Genomic DNA, 19,756 nt, shown 5'->3' on the forward strand with positions numbered 1-19,756 from the left:
CCATATGTAGCTAGAAAACAACAGATCAAAACATTTTCAAACACTTCTTAATAATCTATATTAGAGTGGCAGGGAGCTGGAGCCTATGGTGGTAGTATAGGGCCCATGGCATTAAAAGAACACAACTGCCAGTCCATCACTGGGCCCAATGACACTGGCTCAATTTGGATTCATAAATTAATCTGTCCTGCACATCTTTGAGGATACTGCAGGAAAGCCTAGTCAAAAAAAAGACAATAATTTGGTGCATTATTTAAATCCAAGTCACTGGATCTGTAAGGCAGCAGGAGCTATAATCACTGGGACAATGTTTTGACCTTTTAACAAGTGTAAATATTAAAATTACTTTCATTTAAAGAGATTGGATAAATGCGAGATGAGCCCAAAAACCAAATTAGAGTGTGAGAAAGCTTCAAACACAATGTTCACAAACATTTCATCAAGCACCATCCCCAAGACACATAAGACAAATCTAATATCTCAGAGTGCCAGAAAGATCTTTTCTGGTGTTATGCTTCTGTTCAGCAGCAGAATTACATAGCAGTGACAGAAGGACCCATTTAACAATGGGATCTCTTTACAATGCAGTCATTTTTAATATTATAATGAGGAAACTGACAATAAAATCATCCAGACTTTGAAAACAAGGGAAGGGTGAACAAAAGGTACATCAGGGTTGCTATATATCAACAGACAAAACATATTTAGTGGGGATTACATGCACATACAGAGGAAAGCACTGCCCAGGAAGTCAATTTAGTCTAACACTACACTCCTGCAAACAGGCATCCATAGATTACCTCTTGAGCTCTGACTATAACCAAGTGTAATAACTAGTGCCAGAAACTTGACACTTCTATAAGCTTGGACGTCTCTCAAAGACAGCAGCTATTACAGAGGTCATCACTTTTTGCTGTTAATTACATATAATTATAAATTAATGTTAATAAAAATGTATATAATTTATCATATTAATTTTATAAGGAGGCACAGTGCTAATCCTGCTTAATCGAGATTCATATATACACTGTACAATGTCACAATATATGACTTCTCATTGTTTGTTAGGTCAGTCTTGTCTACTACAACTGCTGGTCTCATCACTGGACTATGTCAATTGTGTCATATTTAGCAACTGTATACCAACCTTCCAATACAGCTGTGCTCGTTCTTTTTCTGACGGCTAATAACAAGATGCCTGATGTGGCAGGTGCAGTATAAAGTGTTAACACGTACATGGAGTATATAAAACATGAGATATCAGACAGACAAGCTTCTCTTCCGTTTGTGAGGTCCAAAACACCTGTGTTGCAAAAATTCATTGTTGCTGCATTACACATATATATTGTACTTCTGGATGAACATTTATAGGTTATCAGCTCTCAAGCATACAGAGCCTGCCTCTACAACTAAAAACAAAACTAAACCCAGTTGATTTTGATGAAGAAAGATGGGAACTAGCTGGAGCGAGTCGCTGGGTGTGTCAGAGCACATGGCTGGCTTTCATGGCAGCATGTAGCCAACTACACTCGACTCTCTAAGATTATGTAAATGCAGGCTTTAACTGAAAATTGTCATCAAATGTGATATGCCCTTAATTTAATCTAATTCAAGGTTTCACCAATGAAGCCTATCCAAGCAGTGTGAAGTCCAAGACATTAAACAATGTTGAGGGTATCAGTCCACTGCAGTGCCTACCCATCCTCACATCTCAAAAAATTATTTAACATTCCTGCAAGATACAGAATTCAAATTTACTTTAAATGTAGGTTACATTTGCATGAGATTTAAAAAAAAAAAACTGGAATGTGTTAATCTAATAATTGCACTAAATCACCCAAAGAACTTTTAGTTTCCTAAATATATTTTTTTCCTAATTAGAGTGAATACCAGTGAATATATGTTGGGGGTGTCTGAAATAACCACAATTACATTCCCAGCTGTTAAGGGAGGACATTACAGCATTTATTTGTATAGACGTAGATTAACCCGTCAATACTTTGCAAAGCTGAAGGAAAAACAATACCTTGTTTTACAATAATCCAGAAAAGAGTGCATAATGTCCAAATACTGTTACTATTAAAAGTCTATTTTCAATGATGCTCCTCTTAATTATTTAGTGGTAAAACTGACTTGTTCTTTTGCACTTCAGATTTCTACGGTAACTCATAGGGACACTATATCACCTAGATGAAATGCAAACTTCCTGCTCTATTTAGAGTGGAAGGAGACCTTGGGAAGGAATTTGAACATTTACTCAAAGCTTATCTTTGGGACCAAAGGCCGTGAGGTAGAACAATTCTCACAATGATATACTAGCTCATCACAGGGAACACTAATAATTAAGACATCAGAAAATCATTAATCAACCCAATAGCACATCGATAAGACTATTCAATTGTATCAACAAATTTAAATTCTTGCCTATTCTTTCTGCTGCTTATTTATACATTGCTCTTAGAGTTGGGGAATGTATTTCCCAAAGTTATAATACTGGAACTTTGTATGTATTGTTTGGCAAGGGCTTATAATAAATACGTATAATACAGATATGCCTGCATTTGGTACATGGAATGCTCTGCAAGCAAGAATCAAACTGAGCTCAATGCAGTGAGGTCATTTAAAAAAATAAAAAAAATGACTGCCACTAAGCCGGTGCTAAAATTACTACCACAAACACCTATACAACTAAACACCTGGATATGTCACTTTCAGTTGCTATAATGTTGTGATGTTCACACGGCTATTCTTCATTTTCATTCTGTAACTAGATTTCACTCGTATCCTGATCTATAAACCTGCCAATGAAATATAGTGTTCTGGCCACAGCCATTTCCAGCAAGACATTAGCTATTAATGACTGGAAGCTATAAAATGTCTACCAGGGAAGTTCAAGTCATTTAACAGAAAGCTAGAAGAGTAAGTAGTTACCTAACGTAATAGAGTACAGATGTTTCAGTAATTTACAACACAGCATCCCCCTTCAGAAACACCTTTCCATATAAGTACGTTCCTGCTAGAAAATGAAATTTTGATGATTGTCACCAGAGTTTTTTCTGAGGACAGACTCTTTCATTAAAATGAAAATAAAGCTCAGGCCTCAGGCAACAGCTTCATATAATATTACAGTGGCTCAAAAACAAAAGAAAGGCATACCCATCTTTGCCCACATGGGCCAAAACACCACTATGTTACAGAGCTGGTACTCCTGAAGCACTTTTGGCAGTCACTCTTAAAAAAAACAAAACTGTTATAAAACTTAAAAAAAATGTAATAAGAAAATCTGTCAGAAAAATAATGTGAGAGTGAAAACGATATCTACTAAAAATCTAGCGATGGGTACCTACAGTACACCTCACTGTACACAAGCATTCACATGTTTTAACTGGCAAGTACAACAATTAGGATAACTGTGTTTGTTCCACTTAAATTTCTGACAAGACATATTTAACTGTTCAAAGCTCTTTGACCCTGCCAAGATACTATTAAAGCCAGGGGAGTATAAAGACATTGTAAATTCTGAACCATATTCAACCTGACAAGAATTCTGCAATAACAACATAAATGCTAATCATAACCCCACAGCAATAAACCACCTGACAGCCTTTGACTAAATGTTGAAACATGCCACATTACCTAAAATAACTACACTTTCAAGCCCTACCGTTGAGTATTTTACTTTAAAGTAACTTCAGGAGTGATTCCTGCATATTTGCAAAGAAGAAATTATGCCTTGTCTGCCAAAGGTGAAAACTTGACAGAATAAGTCTTCAACATTCAATTAAACTAGAAAATAGTAAGAAGTCAGGAAGCTTTAAAAATACAATTTCTTTAGCATTTTCCTAGAGTAAAGCAGAAAAAAAAGAAAAGAGAAAACCTGCTAAGATTTAGCCTTAAAATTTACATTGGCAAATTCCATTTTGGACAACCACTGGACCTCTCAGTTATTTAGGGTGACCTTACTCACAAACATACATACATATAAAGTATATATATAAAGTATATATATATATATATATATATAAAGTATATATATATATATATATATATATATATATATATATATATATATATAGACATACATACACATACATACATATACACACATATATATACATACATACATCACTTAATCAAAATGACACTAAGAAACTGGAGGCTTCTACTCTGTAATACATAAGAGATAATATCATTTATGAGGTTCTTCATTTAATCTTCCATGCCTGCTTCTTTTCTCTAAGCTTACTGCTTTATCCATTTCCATTTCCTCTTCTTGACAACTGAAGCCATAGGGGACAGATTGCTTAATCAGGCAGTAACATCTGCAATACTGTAGCACACCCGGTAGAGGACACAAGTCTATTACAGAATATGATATATTGGCTCGAGGATGGTTTCCACCCATAAATGTCACGTGAATGATTAAGACAGCCTTTATTTCTTAGAAAGCTATTTTGAGGTAGAAAAGTCTTATATTTTAAATGATGGCATTGTAGGTTTCTGAGTAAAGTTAAATTGTATATGGTGTGGGATTTGGTAATAAATTTACAGTGGGAGGTCGAGCTTTTAGTTACAGGGCCCCTAAACTGTGGAATGGTCTTCCTGCTTCTATAAGAGATGCCCCTTCGGTCCCAGCCTTTAAATCTCGGCTGAAGACTCGCTACTTCAGTTTAGCATATTCTGACTAGAGCTGCTGATTAACTGTGCATACTGCATCTCTGTTGTTAGTAATTAGCACTAAAACATAAGTAACATGATTGGTATAATTTGTTACTAACCCTCACCTATTCGGTTTCTGTTCTCGGAACTCAAATGTGGCAATTGGTGCCACGGCCCACCTGACAAGTTGTTTGCCTGTCTGTGGTAAAGTCATTCTTGATGGAGGATCACAGGAATCATGGGAAAAAGGGGTCCTTTCATCGGATTGGCTGGCCAAGCAACGTTTCAGCCGTGGAATGGCCAAATGGGGAGGCAGCTTGATGGATGAGGTCTCCAGGACTCTAAAAATATCCAAATCTTATTATGTGATATCATCTACTGTTAAATTCTGCTCCATACTTCTAAAATTTTTATTATTATGCTGTATTAAGGATTTGTTCTGTTCTGTGTATTGTATTGTATTGACCCCTTTCTTTTGACACTCACTGCACGCCCAACCTACCTGGAAAGGGGTCTCTCTTTGAACTGCCTTTCCCGAGGTTTCTTCCATTTTTCCCTACAAGGTTTTTTTTGGGAGTTTTTCCTCGTCGTCTTAGAGAGTCAAAGCTGGGGGGCTGTCAAGAGGCAGGGCCTGTTAAAGCCCATTGCGGCACTTCCTGTGTGATTTTGGGCTATACAAAAATAAACTGTATTGTATTGTATTGGTCCTAAAGGTCAAACATTGAAGTAAAAGCAGAAGAATGGTTTAAAATGTGTCTTAAGCAGAAAACTGTAATTTAATTTAAATAGATATAAGTACTCTGTTCTACTATCCTTCATAGACTGCAACGCACCGCCTTCTAATTACAGCTGCATTTCACTGACATTTAACATTTAGTTATTATTGGATGACCCAATGGGAGGGAAACAATGACCATGTAGAGAAGAAAGTGAGAGATCACTCAATCCACCACTCCAGCCATTTAATCTATGTGAGACTGAATTCCGCAAATCAATGATAGATTGTAATTCTTACATCTGTAATGAGGCACTTCCAGGATGATGATGATGATGATAATAATAATAACGTAGCAGAAATGTTTATATCAAACCTGAATACTTCTTTAAACTGAAAGAAAGCTTACAAAATAACACAGAATTTGATGTGGTACAGAACAGAACAAACTAAATCGTGTAATTTTTTTGTTTTATCAGTTGGCTGCTGGCACCATAGAAAATACTGACAACTAATTTCATAATAAAACATGATGAAAATATAACTCATCATCTATATGTGATCATTGGCTTGGGGTTTTGCATGTCTTTCCACCAAATGAATTTTGTTTGGAATGTTTCTTTATATATATTCACAAATCAAAATGGTTCAGAAACCACTTAAAATTTAAGAGAACAATATTTCATTCTGCAAGTTAGGACAGTCTTAAAAAGTAAAACACTATTTAAACAACTGTGATACGTGCTGTAGCCTTGAAGAAACATAGGCTGAAATTGCAACAGGAATATCTGATACTTCCAAGATCCTTGTGGGTCTTTACTCATGTCTTACCTTGTCCTTCTGGTGTTTCTCCAAAAGGGTTTACTTCAACTTGTGTAGCATCGACTTTCAAAAACAAATCATAAAGCTTTTTAATCTGATCTGCTGCCTAAATTTACAAAAGAAAATGCATAAAAGTTAACTTTTACTATTAAATATAGTAATTTGCTTGTACACTGCTTACCATACAAACGAAACCAGCAAGCAGTTTTAAAGGCAGTTTGCTTTAGTTTTTAAAGTGATAAGTGTGTGTTATTTAATCAAGCAATTGCAGAAACTTGTGATAGCTTATCAAAGTCAAAAGCCAACAAATCCAGCAAGAAAGCTTAGCAAAATGTAATAATTGTGTAAACTAAAAAATATGCAGTCTAAGAGCAATATTACCACTAATAAAGTATAGGGGAACTACAAAATGCAATTTAGATTTAATAAAATGCAAACATATGAATTACAGTATTTCTCACCTGTTTCTGTAAATGGCCTTTAAATCCAAGATTAGCAGCCATTCGAACCGCCTGAACATCTGTTACCCCCTCAAAGATATCTATTACTTCCTGGTAAACCCAAAAAGAAAACGTCAAACTTGAGTTTTATAACAATAAAGACAGACTTTGTATTAATTCAAAAAGCTGTAATTACATGGTGGCAATCCGTCACTTATCATTTTTCCACCTCAAACCATTGCCTAGAGAATGACTTTATAATTGCTAAATCATCTACAGATCATCCCTATAACACCTACTCAAGAGGGACAAAGCACAGCAGTAAGCTCCGGCTTGTACAGTATAAACTAGCAGTGATGGACTGAATTATTAAAATAAATCAAATTAGCCTTGAGATTCACTCTCACTGCAATTAAAATTTCAAGATATTACAATGCACATCAAAATACTTCTATGAGTATTTTAAGGTTCTAAAATCTTATAAGAATTGTGAAGGAAAAGTTCACTAAATCAGCTAAATATATTTTAGAGCCTAAAGAATATTAAACAGTATGACTGTCACCTAGCTAACAATCAAGATTTAAATATATATTACAAATGCATCATCATTCAAATATATTTGAATAAGGGTCGAAAACTCTGGTGGTTACATGTATCTTACAATGTATAGCAATAGCAAGCAGACCATTAACATATTGCTTTCACAGTTTAGAATTCATTAAGCTTTCATATATTCTTCAGGGTGTGGCATGGATGTTAAACAAGCAAAACCTGTTAAAAGGAGACTTATTCTTAATAAGGAAGATGTGCACTCCTGAGGAGGTCAACGATAAATGTGCTCAATACTACATAGCAGTACACAGTGCAGTTCTGACACATGGATTGCTGATCACTACATGGTTTAGACTCACCGCTATGTGCTTAAAATTTTATAAAAGACACATCAGCAGTGACATAACTGGCCTTTAGCAGCTGAAAATCGATGACCATTTAAAATAAAGTAGTTAATGATAGTGTGTTAAACATTTTTGCTTAAAACTTCAGTGAAGTCGATTGGGCTTCTTCTGCAAAAAGTCGAATCGCCATAATGTGTATGACTTGTAAAAAGGATCCATCATGTTAGGCAGATGCTTCTTGCATCTTTTTGTAATTGCATAGTAAAGTCATTTTGTACATGTGGAACAGCAGAAAGCTACTTCCAGATTAGTTATCAGTTCTTTAATCAGGTTTACTTTCTGCTCTGTGCTCAAATCTACCATGACAGGCTTTAGATTCTTGCAGCCTTTAATTAAATTAAGTTGGTCCAGTGGATGGATGGATGGATGGATGGATGAATAGCATAGGCCATTCTCCAGATGACAGGAAGGTTCAAACTAAACCATAATTCAACGTTACTGAACCGCTCATATAAGAAAAGGAAAAGGCTGATGATCTTGTTTTACAGAAACCTGTGCACTTGTCTGAGAACAACTGAAGTTATCCAACCTTAAAAGAAAAAGGCTTTTAAAGAATGTTATTCAAAATAACATCCAAATTTGAGGGCAAATTAAAAAATCCTGTAATGTCTCATAGAGTGTTTTGGGAACTGTAATACTTTTTTGAATGCATTCAATGTTTAGATATGAAGGTGAAAGCCCTACTAACAAGTCATGCATGATTTACACTGTATCAGCCTGACTAAGATTCCTTGCATTTACAGAGTTTAACCAGTTTAAAAATAACCTCTGCTGCAGAAGGCTCTGTAAAGGTTCATAACAAATTGCCTTCACTGTACACATTTATATCGCTAACCAATATAAAAACTTTTATCATTTTGTCTTTAATAACCCGAAGGTGTGTTTTGCAGATGATAAAGACCTTATATAGGAAAAAAGTTAAATAAAATGTACATTGCACATTAAATCAGTGAGATGCTCCACTAATCCTGCCAGACACTTTTTTAGCTGTGCTAAGGCCACTCATCAGAATGTTTATTATACTGTTGTAGTTTCAACATTAAAATTTAGGTTAACATCCAGTTCTTACCTTACCAGTAACAAAAAGACAAAAAGTTATTATTTCTTCCTATTTGTATTGTTGCCTTCCTCGACTATTTCTAAGTTAATCTATACTATTTTATAAGTAATAACTATCTTTTGTATTGATGAATGAACCTTTGCCTCAAAATATGCATTTCACTTCAAACCACTGTCATTCCTCTTCATAATCTGGTGACTTCCAAGTTATTTTAATTAAATAAAAACAAAAAATTAATAATTATAAAACAAAAATGTTACCTTAAAAATGAGCTCTGGTGTACTGGCTGCCACCTCTTCAATATCCACTCCACCTTGGGGACTTCCAACCATTACTGGACCATTGCAAGCTCTGTCCATTAGGATGGCAAAATAGGTCTCTCTGGAAATGTCCAAAGCTTCTGCAACCATCACCTACAAAAGACAACTGACAAGACTTAGATCTGCTTTATTCTGAAGTCATGAAAAAGAGTGAGGTGGAAAAGTCAGCAACAATATTATGTGACTCTTCTACAAAAAAAGTATTATTTGTGGATTAAAAAAGATTAAATTGAATTATCTAACAATGCTATCTAGCACAGATATGAGTGTACATATTACTAGTATGAGGGACCCATATTTGATGTCAGCTGAGCAGATCCTAAACTTGCCACCTAACTTGCTGGAGGTGTGGCTCAGGGAGGTTTCCTTGACGACCTTTCTCCTATTTAAGATTGCAGAAAACTTTTTGCTACAAAATTCTTTCTGAAAGCCATTTATTTATTATTATTTTTTATATTTTCACTCTGAATTCTGACCTCAATTTTTCTTTAATGTTTTGGCCTTGATGTCAATTATTTTGAATACTGGGGTTTTGACTCTAGCTTTGTTCTCATACTTTTCTTCTGGTCCTTCTTTAATTTTGCTACTGATTCATCTCTGTCATAACAAAAATGTGTTAATATGCCATAGTATTTAAAACACAATAGACAACATATACTTTTACATAAACCAAATATATTTCATTATGTCAATACATATATTTCCAAGTGTTTAGCATTTCTGGAGGGCACTTGGCAAGTTACATAATAAGCTGGCAAAGGGCTAACGTCATCTGAAAACATGTCTTTAGCATACTCCGAATTTATTACAAGGTGATTACTTAATCATAACCTGAAAGTAGTGTATGCATTTCAATACTCTTATGTACTACACATATTTTATAATGTTATTACATGTAATGTGTTTCATTTTTGAATATTGCATTTATTCCAGTGTCAGAAATTTGCAATAGCAGAGAAAATAAGGAAGGTGCAAATAAATGATAACTAAATCACTGTTCATGCTTTTTTCACTCCAGGAGTCACATTACCTTTTTTACTTTAACCCCTTCTTTTGGGGTCTGCTTTGTCGTAAGACTAAACCCCAACATCTTATTTGCGAGTTCACCAACAACCACAGGGCTGCAAAACAAAAAGAACATTTATTTCAAGTTTTTATGCAGTATAGTTTTTGGAACCTTTGCATTTCATCACTATTGCTCTTTCTACTTGTGAATTATGCAAAAAAAAAAACAACAACATGCTGGTACTGCTGCTTAAAAACTTCACATCTGCCAATAACATTTGAAAGTTGAAAATCTGCAAGCAAAAGGAATGGAGATTGTCTACTCCAAAGCATCTGGAGCAGACTCCTGATAAGTAAAGCAAAGCTAGATGTACAACACAAAAGTCTATGATGAGCTCCTGTCAGGAGGAATGCAGAGCGGGGTTGCTCATATCAGAAGAAGCCAATGGTCTTTACAGCAATGCACTGGGTTGATAACCAATAAATATGGAGTTACCTGAGCCCCATCTATCAGTGTACAAAATCCATATTGACAGTTGGTAGATAATCAGGTAATGGTGGTGACAGCTGTTGAAAGACAGATGCGAGTTATTTGTCTACAACAGGATTCTTTTGATTACTAAAGGATTTGGAATCACTTTTTCTTGGTTTCCAAGAAAGCATTAAAAACTGCAGTGGACCAATGAAAACCCTTCATGGCAGTCCATCAAATACTAATGGCAGATACCTGGGACTCTGAAACAGCAGACATACTGTAACATTACCATTCTACCCAAAAGCAACTGTCTCATGTTCCCTTACAAATGCCTAACATTTTTGTCACAAAAGCTGCCCATGTCACGATCAGTTTACAAAGCACCCATCCATTGTCCACCCATCTTAAATTAGCAGAGGTCAGGCCCATCCTGGTAGCCCTAAGTGCAATTTCTGGGGCAATTTAAGAGTTTTTCCATAGCATAACACATGCAGGATGACAGAATTTTATTATGACCCCACCTTCAATACTCTACCAGGCATAATAGCCAAAATATAATAATCAATCCTTATTTTATTTAGTGTCATTCAAAGAATACATAATCAGAAAACATTTAACAAAACTAACAAGAAGAAACTTTAAAAATTCATAATGGATTCAAGCCAAAAATTACAGTATTGTTTATTTTCATTATGGAGTTAAATTTTGTCTATTTCTTAATTCTGAAGATACATGTTCACTCATGACTGATAAAATTGCACTCATGTTCTGTAGCTGCATATCCAAGATGTGCAATGGCAGTAAATCCAGAACACACTCAGAATTACAAAAATACAAAAAGTTCACAGTGTGCTTAGTTTATGAGACTGCAGACAGAACTGCGGTTTTGGCACCTGCTGTTAGTTTGTAAAGTTCAATGCTGCATTTGTCATCAGCACAATTCCAAAGGGAATGAAGAGCACCCATTTTCTACAAACAGTTATCTAAGGTGAGACTAGCAATCTTTTATTTGATGAATCACTGTGCTGCCATGAAACCATATCTGCGACAATTTAAAACATCTGTTTTATCAGCTTGTAATCTCTGGGGTTGCTGCTTCTATCACTGATCTGTCTGTTTTGTTGTTTTTACAGTGAAACACAAGCTGCTATCTATATTATGTTGTCAATAAAAAAGAGACAACCTGCAATTGCAATACTTATTCCTCTGAAAAACGCCTGTGTGTAAGAATCTGTTTTGAAATGGTCAAAAATGTCATGTTCATTACAAAGTTGTGTCTTTGGCCAGAAGCGTTTTATGTACTCTTTTAAGTGAATCTATGCACACAAATCAATCAATCAAGCAATCAATACCTGATACAGCTTCTGGAACACACAATTCATTGGGATTCAAACTAACAGCAGAAGGTAAATAAAAAGTAGTCAATGTATGAGATAAAACACTTCAAAAACCTTAAAGAACAAAAATGAACTGATGAATAAAGGAGAGTAAAAGTTGACAGCATGGTGTCAGCAGGTGCAATAGAGTATCTGGAAGATAAATAGTGCTTTGCAAAGTACTTAAAGCCTTTAAAAGTGCCTCTAGACTATACACCTTGGACTATAACAGCAAATTCTTAGATGATTCTCCACTAGTTGAGTGTATTGATGGGGTTGGGGATGGGGGGCAGCGAGAGTGCATCAATATAGTGGTCAGGTGGAGTAATTTGTTCATTTTGTGCCAAAATGAACAATGCTGCTCATGTTCTGTGGCAAACTGGCACTAAAGACTTTCAGCCAGCAGAAGTGTGTCAAGAAACATGACTAGGACTTCATCAGACTTACAGCAATACGTCGTTAAAATACCTCACAATGAAAGTGACAGCACTTTTTATCTTGAGCTAAATCAAAAATCTCTTTCTTCTACAGTAGTTTTCTTTTTTATTTAGCAATTTTAGTGTAAGCTCCCTAAAATGCTGGAGGCAAAGAGTACAGATGACAAAAGAATAGGGTGAGGACATCAGTGGAGCCCCTCAGGGGTCAGTCCAAGAATCATTACTCTGTCTACTTCATATTAATGACATTGATATAGCAAGTAACCTTATGAAATCTTTCAATGACAAGGACACTGGAGGGACAAAAAATACTGAGCAACAAGAATTTGGAAAGACTTAAGACAATCTTTTGAAACAGCCAACGACCTGGAAAGTATAATTCAATGAAGACAAGTGTAAATTTCCACATATAATATTAATTTACAGTAACTTAATATTAATCATAAATACAAAATAATCAACACTAACCTATTGAAAGTAAATCTTGAAAAGGATTTAGAGAATTATGTATATTATTATGCTGTAAAAATGAATATAAATCAATGGGGGATATGTGAAGACTATATACAGGGTGCGCACAAAGTCCGTATACCCCTATCTTTAGGAGCATTTACAGGAATAACCATGACAATTTGGTTCCTGTGGATATCAGCCCAAGTCTTCCTGGTATTTCGAAGTGTGTTTCCGACATCCTGTCTGGTGCTGCCACCTGCTGCCGCTCAAGAAATCGCAACAACATGCCGATCATTCAAAGACGAAGCGATGGGTGACACAAGTGTTTTCACGATCGAGGAGCATTTGGTGGTCACTGTGTGGGTTCATGAGCGGCCTGTTACTGGGAAATCAATCAAAAATGTCATGGATGACTTTGTTGTGCGTTTTGGGAAGGCATAGCCGACGAAGAGGACGTTGTTGCAGTGGGAGAAAAAGGCTTTTGCAAAGGGCAGCGTTCGAGATGCACCGCAAAGTGGAAGATCATCCACAAGGCATGAAACGTGTGCAGATGCGCCAGAGTCTGTCCAACGATCCCCAATGAAATCCACTCGTAAACATGCTGCTGAGTTGGGAATAGCGGAATCGACAATGCGAAAACACATCAAACAGGACTTGCAAATGAAATATTGGCGTCCATTGCACATTAACGAGTTATCAGATGCCGACTTGGACAGACATCAGGAAGCTCGTGATCTGATGCTGCACCAATTTCCAACAAATGCTGAGAAGGAAAAGGTTATGTTCTCTGATGAGTGCGTGATTTATCACAGCTCCCGCAATTAAAACATGTTTTTCTGGGGAAAAGAAAATCCACATTTCTTTGAAGAAATTGAGCATAACCCGCCACACGTGATGATCTGGGCCAGAATGACAGCACAGCATTTGTTTATCTGGAAATGCTGAATGGCTGGCTCATCCCGCAACTGAGAAACCAGTGTGTCCTTGACAGTGTTTGGTTTCAACAAGACGGGGCACCTGCCCATTTCGAAATCACCATGCGTGATTGCCTCAACGAAGTTTTTGGGAATCGTTGGATCGGACGAGGATCAAACAACAATCCCGCTCCTCTTCTGTGGCTTCCGAGAAACCCTGATCTCACAACACCAGATAATGCACTCTGGGGGTTTTTCAAAGAAGATGTGCGGAAGCGCCGTTATTCATCGAACGATGAACTGAAACATGGGGTTCGCGCAGCGTTCCAGAAATTCACCCCACAAATGTTGCAGAACATGAGCAGGAGAACTTGGCGGCGCATTCGGCTATACAGAGATCATGGAGGGACCCATACAGATGTTTTGGACTCCTAAGAGGTAACCTTCAGCTTTCAAAATCCTCCAAAAGATAGGGGTATACAGACTTTGTGCGCACCCTGTATTGCGCTACTGATACTCTATCTGGTGTATAATTCCAAGATACTACCTAGAAAATTATGTCCATTGACTTGAGCACCAACAAGAAAAAAAGTCTGAGGTAAGGAAACCACCCTGGTGTTAACAGAGCTGAAAAGTAATTATACTGTACTGTGATTTGTGAGCATATTTCATTGTTTCTGGCCTCCTTAGAATGTTCTTTTAGTCTTCAGTGGTACACAAACAGAAGTCATAGCTAAGGGAAGAATATCCTTGTTAGTGCTACTAGAGCAACCAGAGCACCAGGGGCTGATTACTTGTAAGGCACTTTCAGACTGTAGGGTATCTGTTGACAAATAACTGATTTGATCTAATTTAGGCAATCAAATGAATCTGAAGTACCACTTGCAAAGAGATCCAACTAAGAAAATTCAAGGCCAATTACATTTATTCTTTGCTTCACCATGTTCCCCAGGAATTCGCCAGCTCTATGTAGTTCACCAACAAACTGAGAGCTCTAGCTTGCAATAGCACTTTCCTCATTGCAATTTCCTAAAATAATTTTTGATGTTAACAGTTACAGGGAGCTGAAGACACTTCAAGGAACATTCACACCAAGACAGGAAAATATTCTGTAAGGTAGGTTTAATAAAACTAGTCATGTTTCACCTTCCAAATTCATATACATATCATACTTTGTGTTCATTTATAAGCATAAAAATGTACCACCTGTTGAAACTTTTTAGGATCCCGAGACTGTAATGGTAAAATACAGGTTCAGACTTTTTTTTTTTTTTTGCACGCATAATGGTACCGACAGGTAATTTGAAACTGTGGAGTGGGAGAGTTGGGAAAAAAAGCTATAACAATGATCTTTGTGAAAGAATTTAATTGGTGTTGATGTGTAAAGTAAGGCATTATATTAATGTGCAATGAATTATACAGTACATTAACATGAAAATTCCAGGAAAGTAAGAGTGAGGTAACAAATCTGGAAAACTAAGGCTAAAGCAGCAAAGCCAAGAATTACAAAATAACAAACAGTCTGAAATGCCCGAGATGTGATAATACATACAATCAATCACGTTAGTTTTCTTTCTGAAAAGTCATACAAATATAAAGACTAGCTGAGAAAACACGATGGCACCATCCATATCCACATACTACCTAAAACGTACCCAGGTCAAGAACCTAAATGTGAGTAATTTAATCAGACAACTGTCTTACTGGGTCATAATTTTGAGTGTGCTCATAACTCAGACTTTTAGAACATACTCTCTGCCTATTTATCAGGCAGTGATCCCTAATCCATTAAAAGCTCTGTATGATAATAACACCTGATGGACATCATTGCTTAATGAACAATCATCGCCATAACTTAAGGCTTCACTTGTAGTATGTTACTTAACTGGAAGAATCCAAATTCATATGTCATAACATTTAATTTTTTTTACTTTTGGAAAAAGCAGACTTACTTTATGAGGTAAATTGTACAAGTTATTTCAAATTTGGTAACATTTATTAACATTTTCCTCAACCAATCAAGTAAATTAAAGAAATACTTCACCCAAACAATAACATTTTTTTAATATGTTACATACCTTATGTGGCTTGTAGTGATAGCCAAGAAAAAATTTTATCTCATGTATTCATGAAGAATGGAGATAAAAAAAGTTTATGTCTATAGCGACCAACGCTGGACAACAGCAAAAAAAAAAAACATCAAAAATGTCCATGCTAAAAAAAAAAATCTCACTTTTCTCACGTCACATAATCCATGCGTGAAGTCAACTAGTCATAAAAAAAAATAAAATCCCGAACAGATGTAATCTTACTAAAAATATTGTTAAATGTGTCACTTTAGGATGGATTGAAACAGAATGCTCTCAGATGTGAACAAGTATTTGAATTGTAGACACACTCTTCATTGTTATATTTACATTCATATGCACAATTAGACTACCTTGGGATTACTTAGTTGTGGTCTGTGAAACTGGACGGGTGAAAAGACCTTCTGCTTGTTGATATACACCAGTCTGAGGCATATCCTCTTCCTGATAATGTTTTCAGTCACTTTTCTTTAACTTTTAATCTTTAGTTACACATGTCTTTCAATGAACTTTGCACAGTCGATATCATTTGAGGCACAATGTTAGCCAATTAATAAACTGCGTCTGGGCTGGGCTGCACTAGAGACCAATAAATAAGGGGGGAGGTGGGTTTTTAATTCAGATTCTAATGGATGCCTGTGCACAATCCACTTTAGTTCATGGGAGCTATTTCTGGAAGTGATTTATTTAACAATATTTTAGTAAAAATCTCAGTCATTACTGCAAATTATATGGGATACGTGGCATTTTAAAAATATTTTTTGGGTGGAGTATTCCTTTAATTCAGCACGCTAACCCTCTTTTAACCCTTTGGATGTCTCTCTGTATATGTGAGCGATCTCTTTGTATTATTTCTTTGTTCTCTAAATAGGTAGTGGAGTGAAGGTGAGGGGGGGCATTTGATTTGACTTGAATGAGATGTACTTTTGAATATCTTGCTGATGCGTAACTTACTCAACTGCAATGTCCACTTTAATATAATTTACATAAAATAATTTAATTACAAATAATTTTATTTATTCTAATAATGGGATGCCGGGAGCATAAGGTACTAATTAACCAAGAATTAGTCAAACACAGGGCACACTCATGTACAGTCCTACAACTGGGCAAATTTACAGAAATAACTAAACTAATAAGAACTCCTTTGGGTGATGGGAGGAAAGAATGTGGAATCTCCAAAAAGGCAGCAGTTGGGACAGCAATAAATCTCTGGTTTTTTGAGCTGGGCCACTTCAGTAATAACTAATGAAGCACCCTGAGATTTTTTATAAAGGTATTAGTAAGTTAATGCAACCTCTCTCTTGCAGTTGTTACATTCTTAAATAAAATGTTATATTTTGAACAATGCATCTTAATACATAATGCTTTGATGAGGCTTCAGAAGGTTAATTGATTTTGACCTTCACAGCTCACATTTGATCTATTCAATAAAAACATATCAGAGAATAATATCAAGTATTGTCTACATGGCCTAAAAATAATTAGCATTTTTCCCCAAGATCCAGCTAATACAAATGAAGTTAAGGTTCTCAAGTTGCTAATATAACCAAAAAGACCTGCTTTAAAAGCATCATAAGTGCTCCTGCAAATCACCAGCTCATTTTTGGCCTCTTTGGTAAGTTTATCATAAAGAGAATGAAACATAATAAATAGTATTTTCTTTTCTTCTAATGAATGTAAAAAACTTACTCTTTTGTTAAATGAACACCTCCTTTGAGGCCACTGTCAAAAACCCCTTTGCCTCTTCCGCCAGCAAGGATCTGAGCCTTTAAAACTATTTCCTTTGCCTCTGCAAAAGAAAAGGAAGCATAATTAGTTTTACAAGCCCAATTTGAAGCTAATGCTCAAAACATTTTCTTTTGACACAAACCCTTTAAATACAGCTTTTATAAAAAGTATTTACATAATTTCAATTTGTTATTTATGGATGCATGTCAAATAGGTGCTAAGCTACTTACCACTACATTTAAGATGTATTTCTTATGTAGTTTATAAAAACTTAAATAATAAGCCCCTTTAACATATGCATCCCTCCAAAGTTGGGGAAATGAACATCACCACTCAACATGTCACAGGCCGAGACCAAGATAAGGCAATGGATTGTCTTCCTCATGGCTATGGTAATTCAGCAGTGCTCAGACCCTTTCATGTGGTAGTGAAGAACACTTAATACAGGCAGACAGTAAAAGCCAGTTATCAGAAGCCAAGCTTTGTACAACTTTGAGAAGAAGTAAAAATGTTGTAGATATGTCCTTAGACGTCTGAAGGTGTCTAGCAATCTCCTTAGCATTTTTACTTTACATCTGTAGTTTTATTTTTCAAGCTACTGTAAAGTACTGTATGTTTGTATAAAAAAACGTATTAACATAAGCCCAGCACTTCACCATTGCCCGTGACAATGTCAATTGTTGTCCTTTTTTTCACCTTTCGGAATACCTGCCTACTTACATGGGATTGGGAAATTACCAGGTCATTCTGGAATGTGTGAGAGAGCAGATGGATGTGTTTAAGTATTTAAAGACTCTCGTTTGGTGAATTTCGGTCTAAATGATATAACTACTTAGATGTTGTAACCTGGGGATTGTAACACACTTGATTTTGACATAATTTGTGATGAGCACTGTCACACTTATTCAAACAGTCCCACGACTGATATTTACTCAATTACACTGATACCTTTAGCAGGGTGTTTTAGAAAAAAGATCTACTACATTTAAATAAATGACTGTAAGAACACTTAAAAATAACAGAAAGAAAAAAGACTGGTTTAGGTAAATTCATATATTTAGATGGAATTAAGAGCAAAACATTCAGAAAGAAGAATATCCTGAACCCAAGTCTAAAATATTCCAGTCCCCTAATAAACCACCTGCAGTATCACTACAAACAAAGAAAACTGGAGGCAACAATTGCACAAAGGCATGAATCTGGAGTAGAAATGTGGTATACTCAACAAAACCATCTTTCAGTATGGGAACCACATTTTACACAAAAGTACAATCATTATTATACAGCAGCATTTGTCTGCTCTAAACAGGCTAAGTGGTCCGATTCCAGGGTAAACTCTTCAAACACAGAAATCATAGAGACTTGATGTTTGACATGTATGTGATGAACTAGTGAATCTCTCCTTGGTTGCACCCCAGCATTGGTGACATTAGGGGAAGGCAAGAGTGTATATAAGGGGCTAATGTGAATCATTAACATCTGAAATTATGCCAGCTACACTGATAAACAAAACTAAAGTTTTAAACCAAACAAGTTGAGTACAAAGCATCGATTTTAGGTCTGGTTATTTCTAAAGTTAAAAAATTGTAATAAATTATAATTTGTACAGGATAGGAAGCTAGCAAAAAGAGGCACCAATGGAAGGCTTACCATGGTATTCTGGCACTTTAAGTCAATATTAAATTGGGAATGGCAGGGACACAGTGGCTAGTAGGGGAAGCTCTAGCATAGTGTTCATGGTCCTCATGGAGGCCAGTCTCCTGCCTAGAGATAGATTCTAGGGGCAGTGGAAATGACACTGGAAGGGGCCATGGATGTACTAAAAAGGCTTACCACATTGTAAACTTGTCACCCTGCCTATTAAACCTCTGTGGGAATAGGATAACATCTCACAGATATTTCAAGACTCACAGACTCATTGGCTCTCTGTACCAGAGGTGTCAAGCAGTGGCAGCCGGAAGAGGTGGTCATACAAGATACTGAAAGTCCTCCAAATTACTTATTATTTACCGCTATTAGAGTTTTCCTGGTGTTTTTGCTATTATACTATTATGTTTGCCTGCTATTCCCATTTGCTTATTGTTATTTCAGTAATGAGGTGTTTGTGTTTTGTCCTTCTATTAGTTTACACACACCCACATTATACATAAACAGAAAAATACACACATAGCTCAAATAATCTCCAGAATCAGTTAACAGCTCAGGGGAGCAGTGTAATTTTCATATATGCTGCTAGATATTACATAACTACAGTCTTCTTAATCAGTCTGCCAAGTGGCATTGTGCCGAGTTGATCAAGATGTGCA

At 36.0% G+C, this 19,756-nt stretch overlaps 1 protein-coding gene across 1 annotated transcript in view; it reads right to left on the reverse strand.

The window, feature by feature from the left end:
* The window catches only part of suclg2 (succinate-CoA ligase GDP-forming subunit beta), a 145,106-nt gene that overhangs the window by 73,812 nt on the left and 51,538 nt on the right, over nucleotides 1-19,756 (reverse strand). The window contains exons 3-7 of the mRNA XM_039770849.1: nucleotides 17,412-17,511; nucleotides 10,003-10,093; nucleotides 8,913-9,065; nucleotides 6,658-6,747; nucleotides 6,206-6,302 (exon numbers count right to left, since the gene is read on the reverse strand). Of these exons, the coding sequence (XP_039626783.1) occupies nucleotides 6,206-6,302; nucleotides 6,658-6,747; nucleotides 8,913-9,065; nucleotides 10,003-10,093; nucleotides 17,412-17,511 (531 nt within the window). The remainder of the gene's footprint in view (nucleotides 1-6,205; nucleotides 6,303-6,657; nucleotides 6,748-8,912; nucleotides 9,066-10,002; nucleotides 10,094-17,411; nucleotides 17,512-19,756) is intronic.

Source organism: Polypterus senegalus, chromosome 12 (assembly GCF_016835505.1).
Source record: "Polypterus senegalus isolate Bchr_013 chromosome 12, ASM1683550v1, whole genome shotgun sequence".
Taxonomy (NCBI): Eukaryota; Metazoa; Chordata; class Cladistia; order Polypteriformes; family Polypteridae; genus Polypterus; species Polypterus senegalus.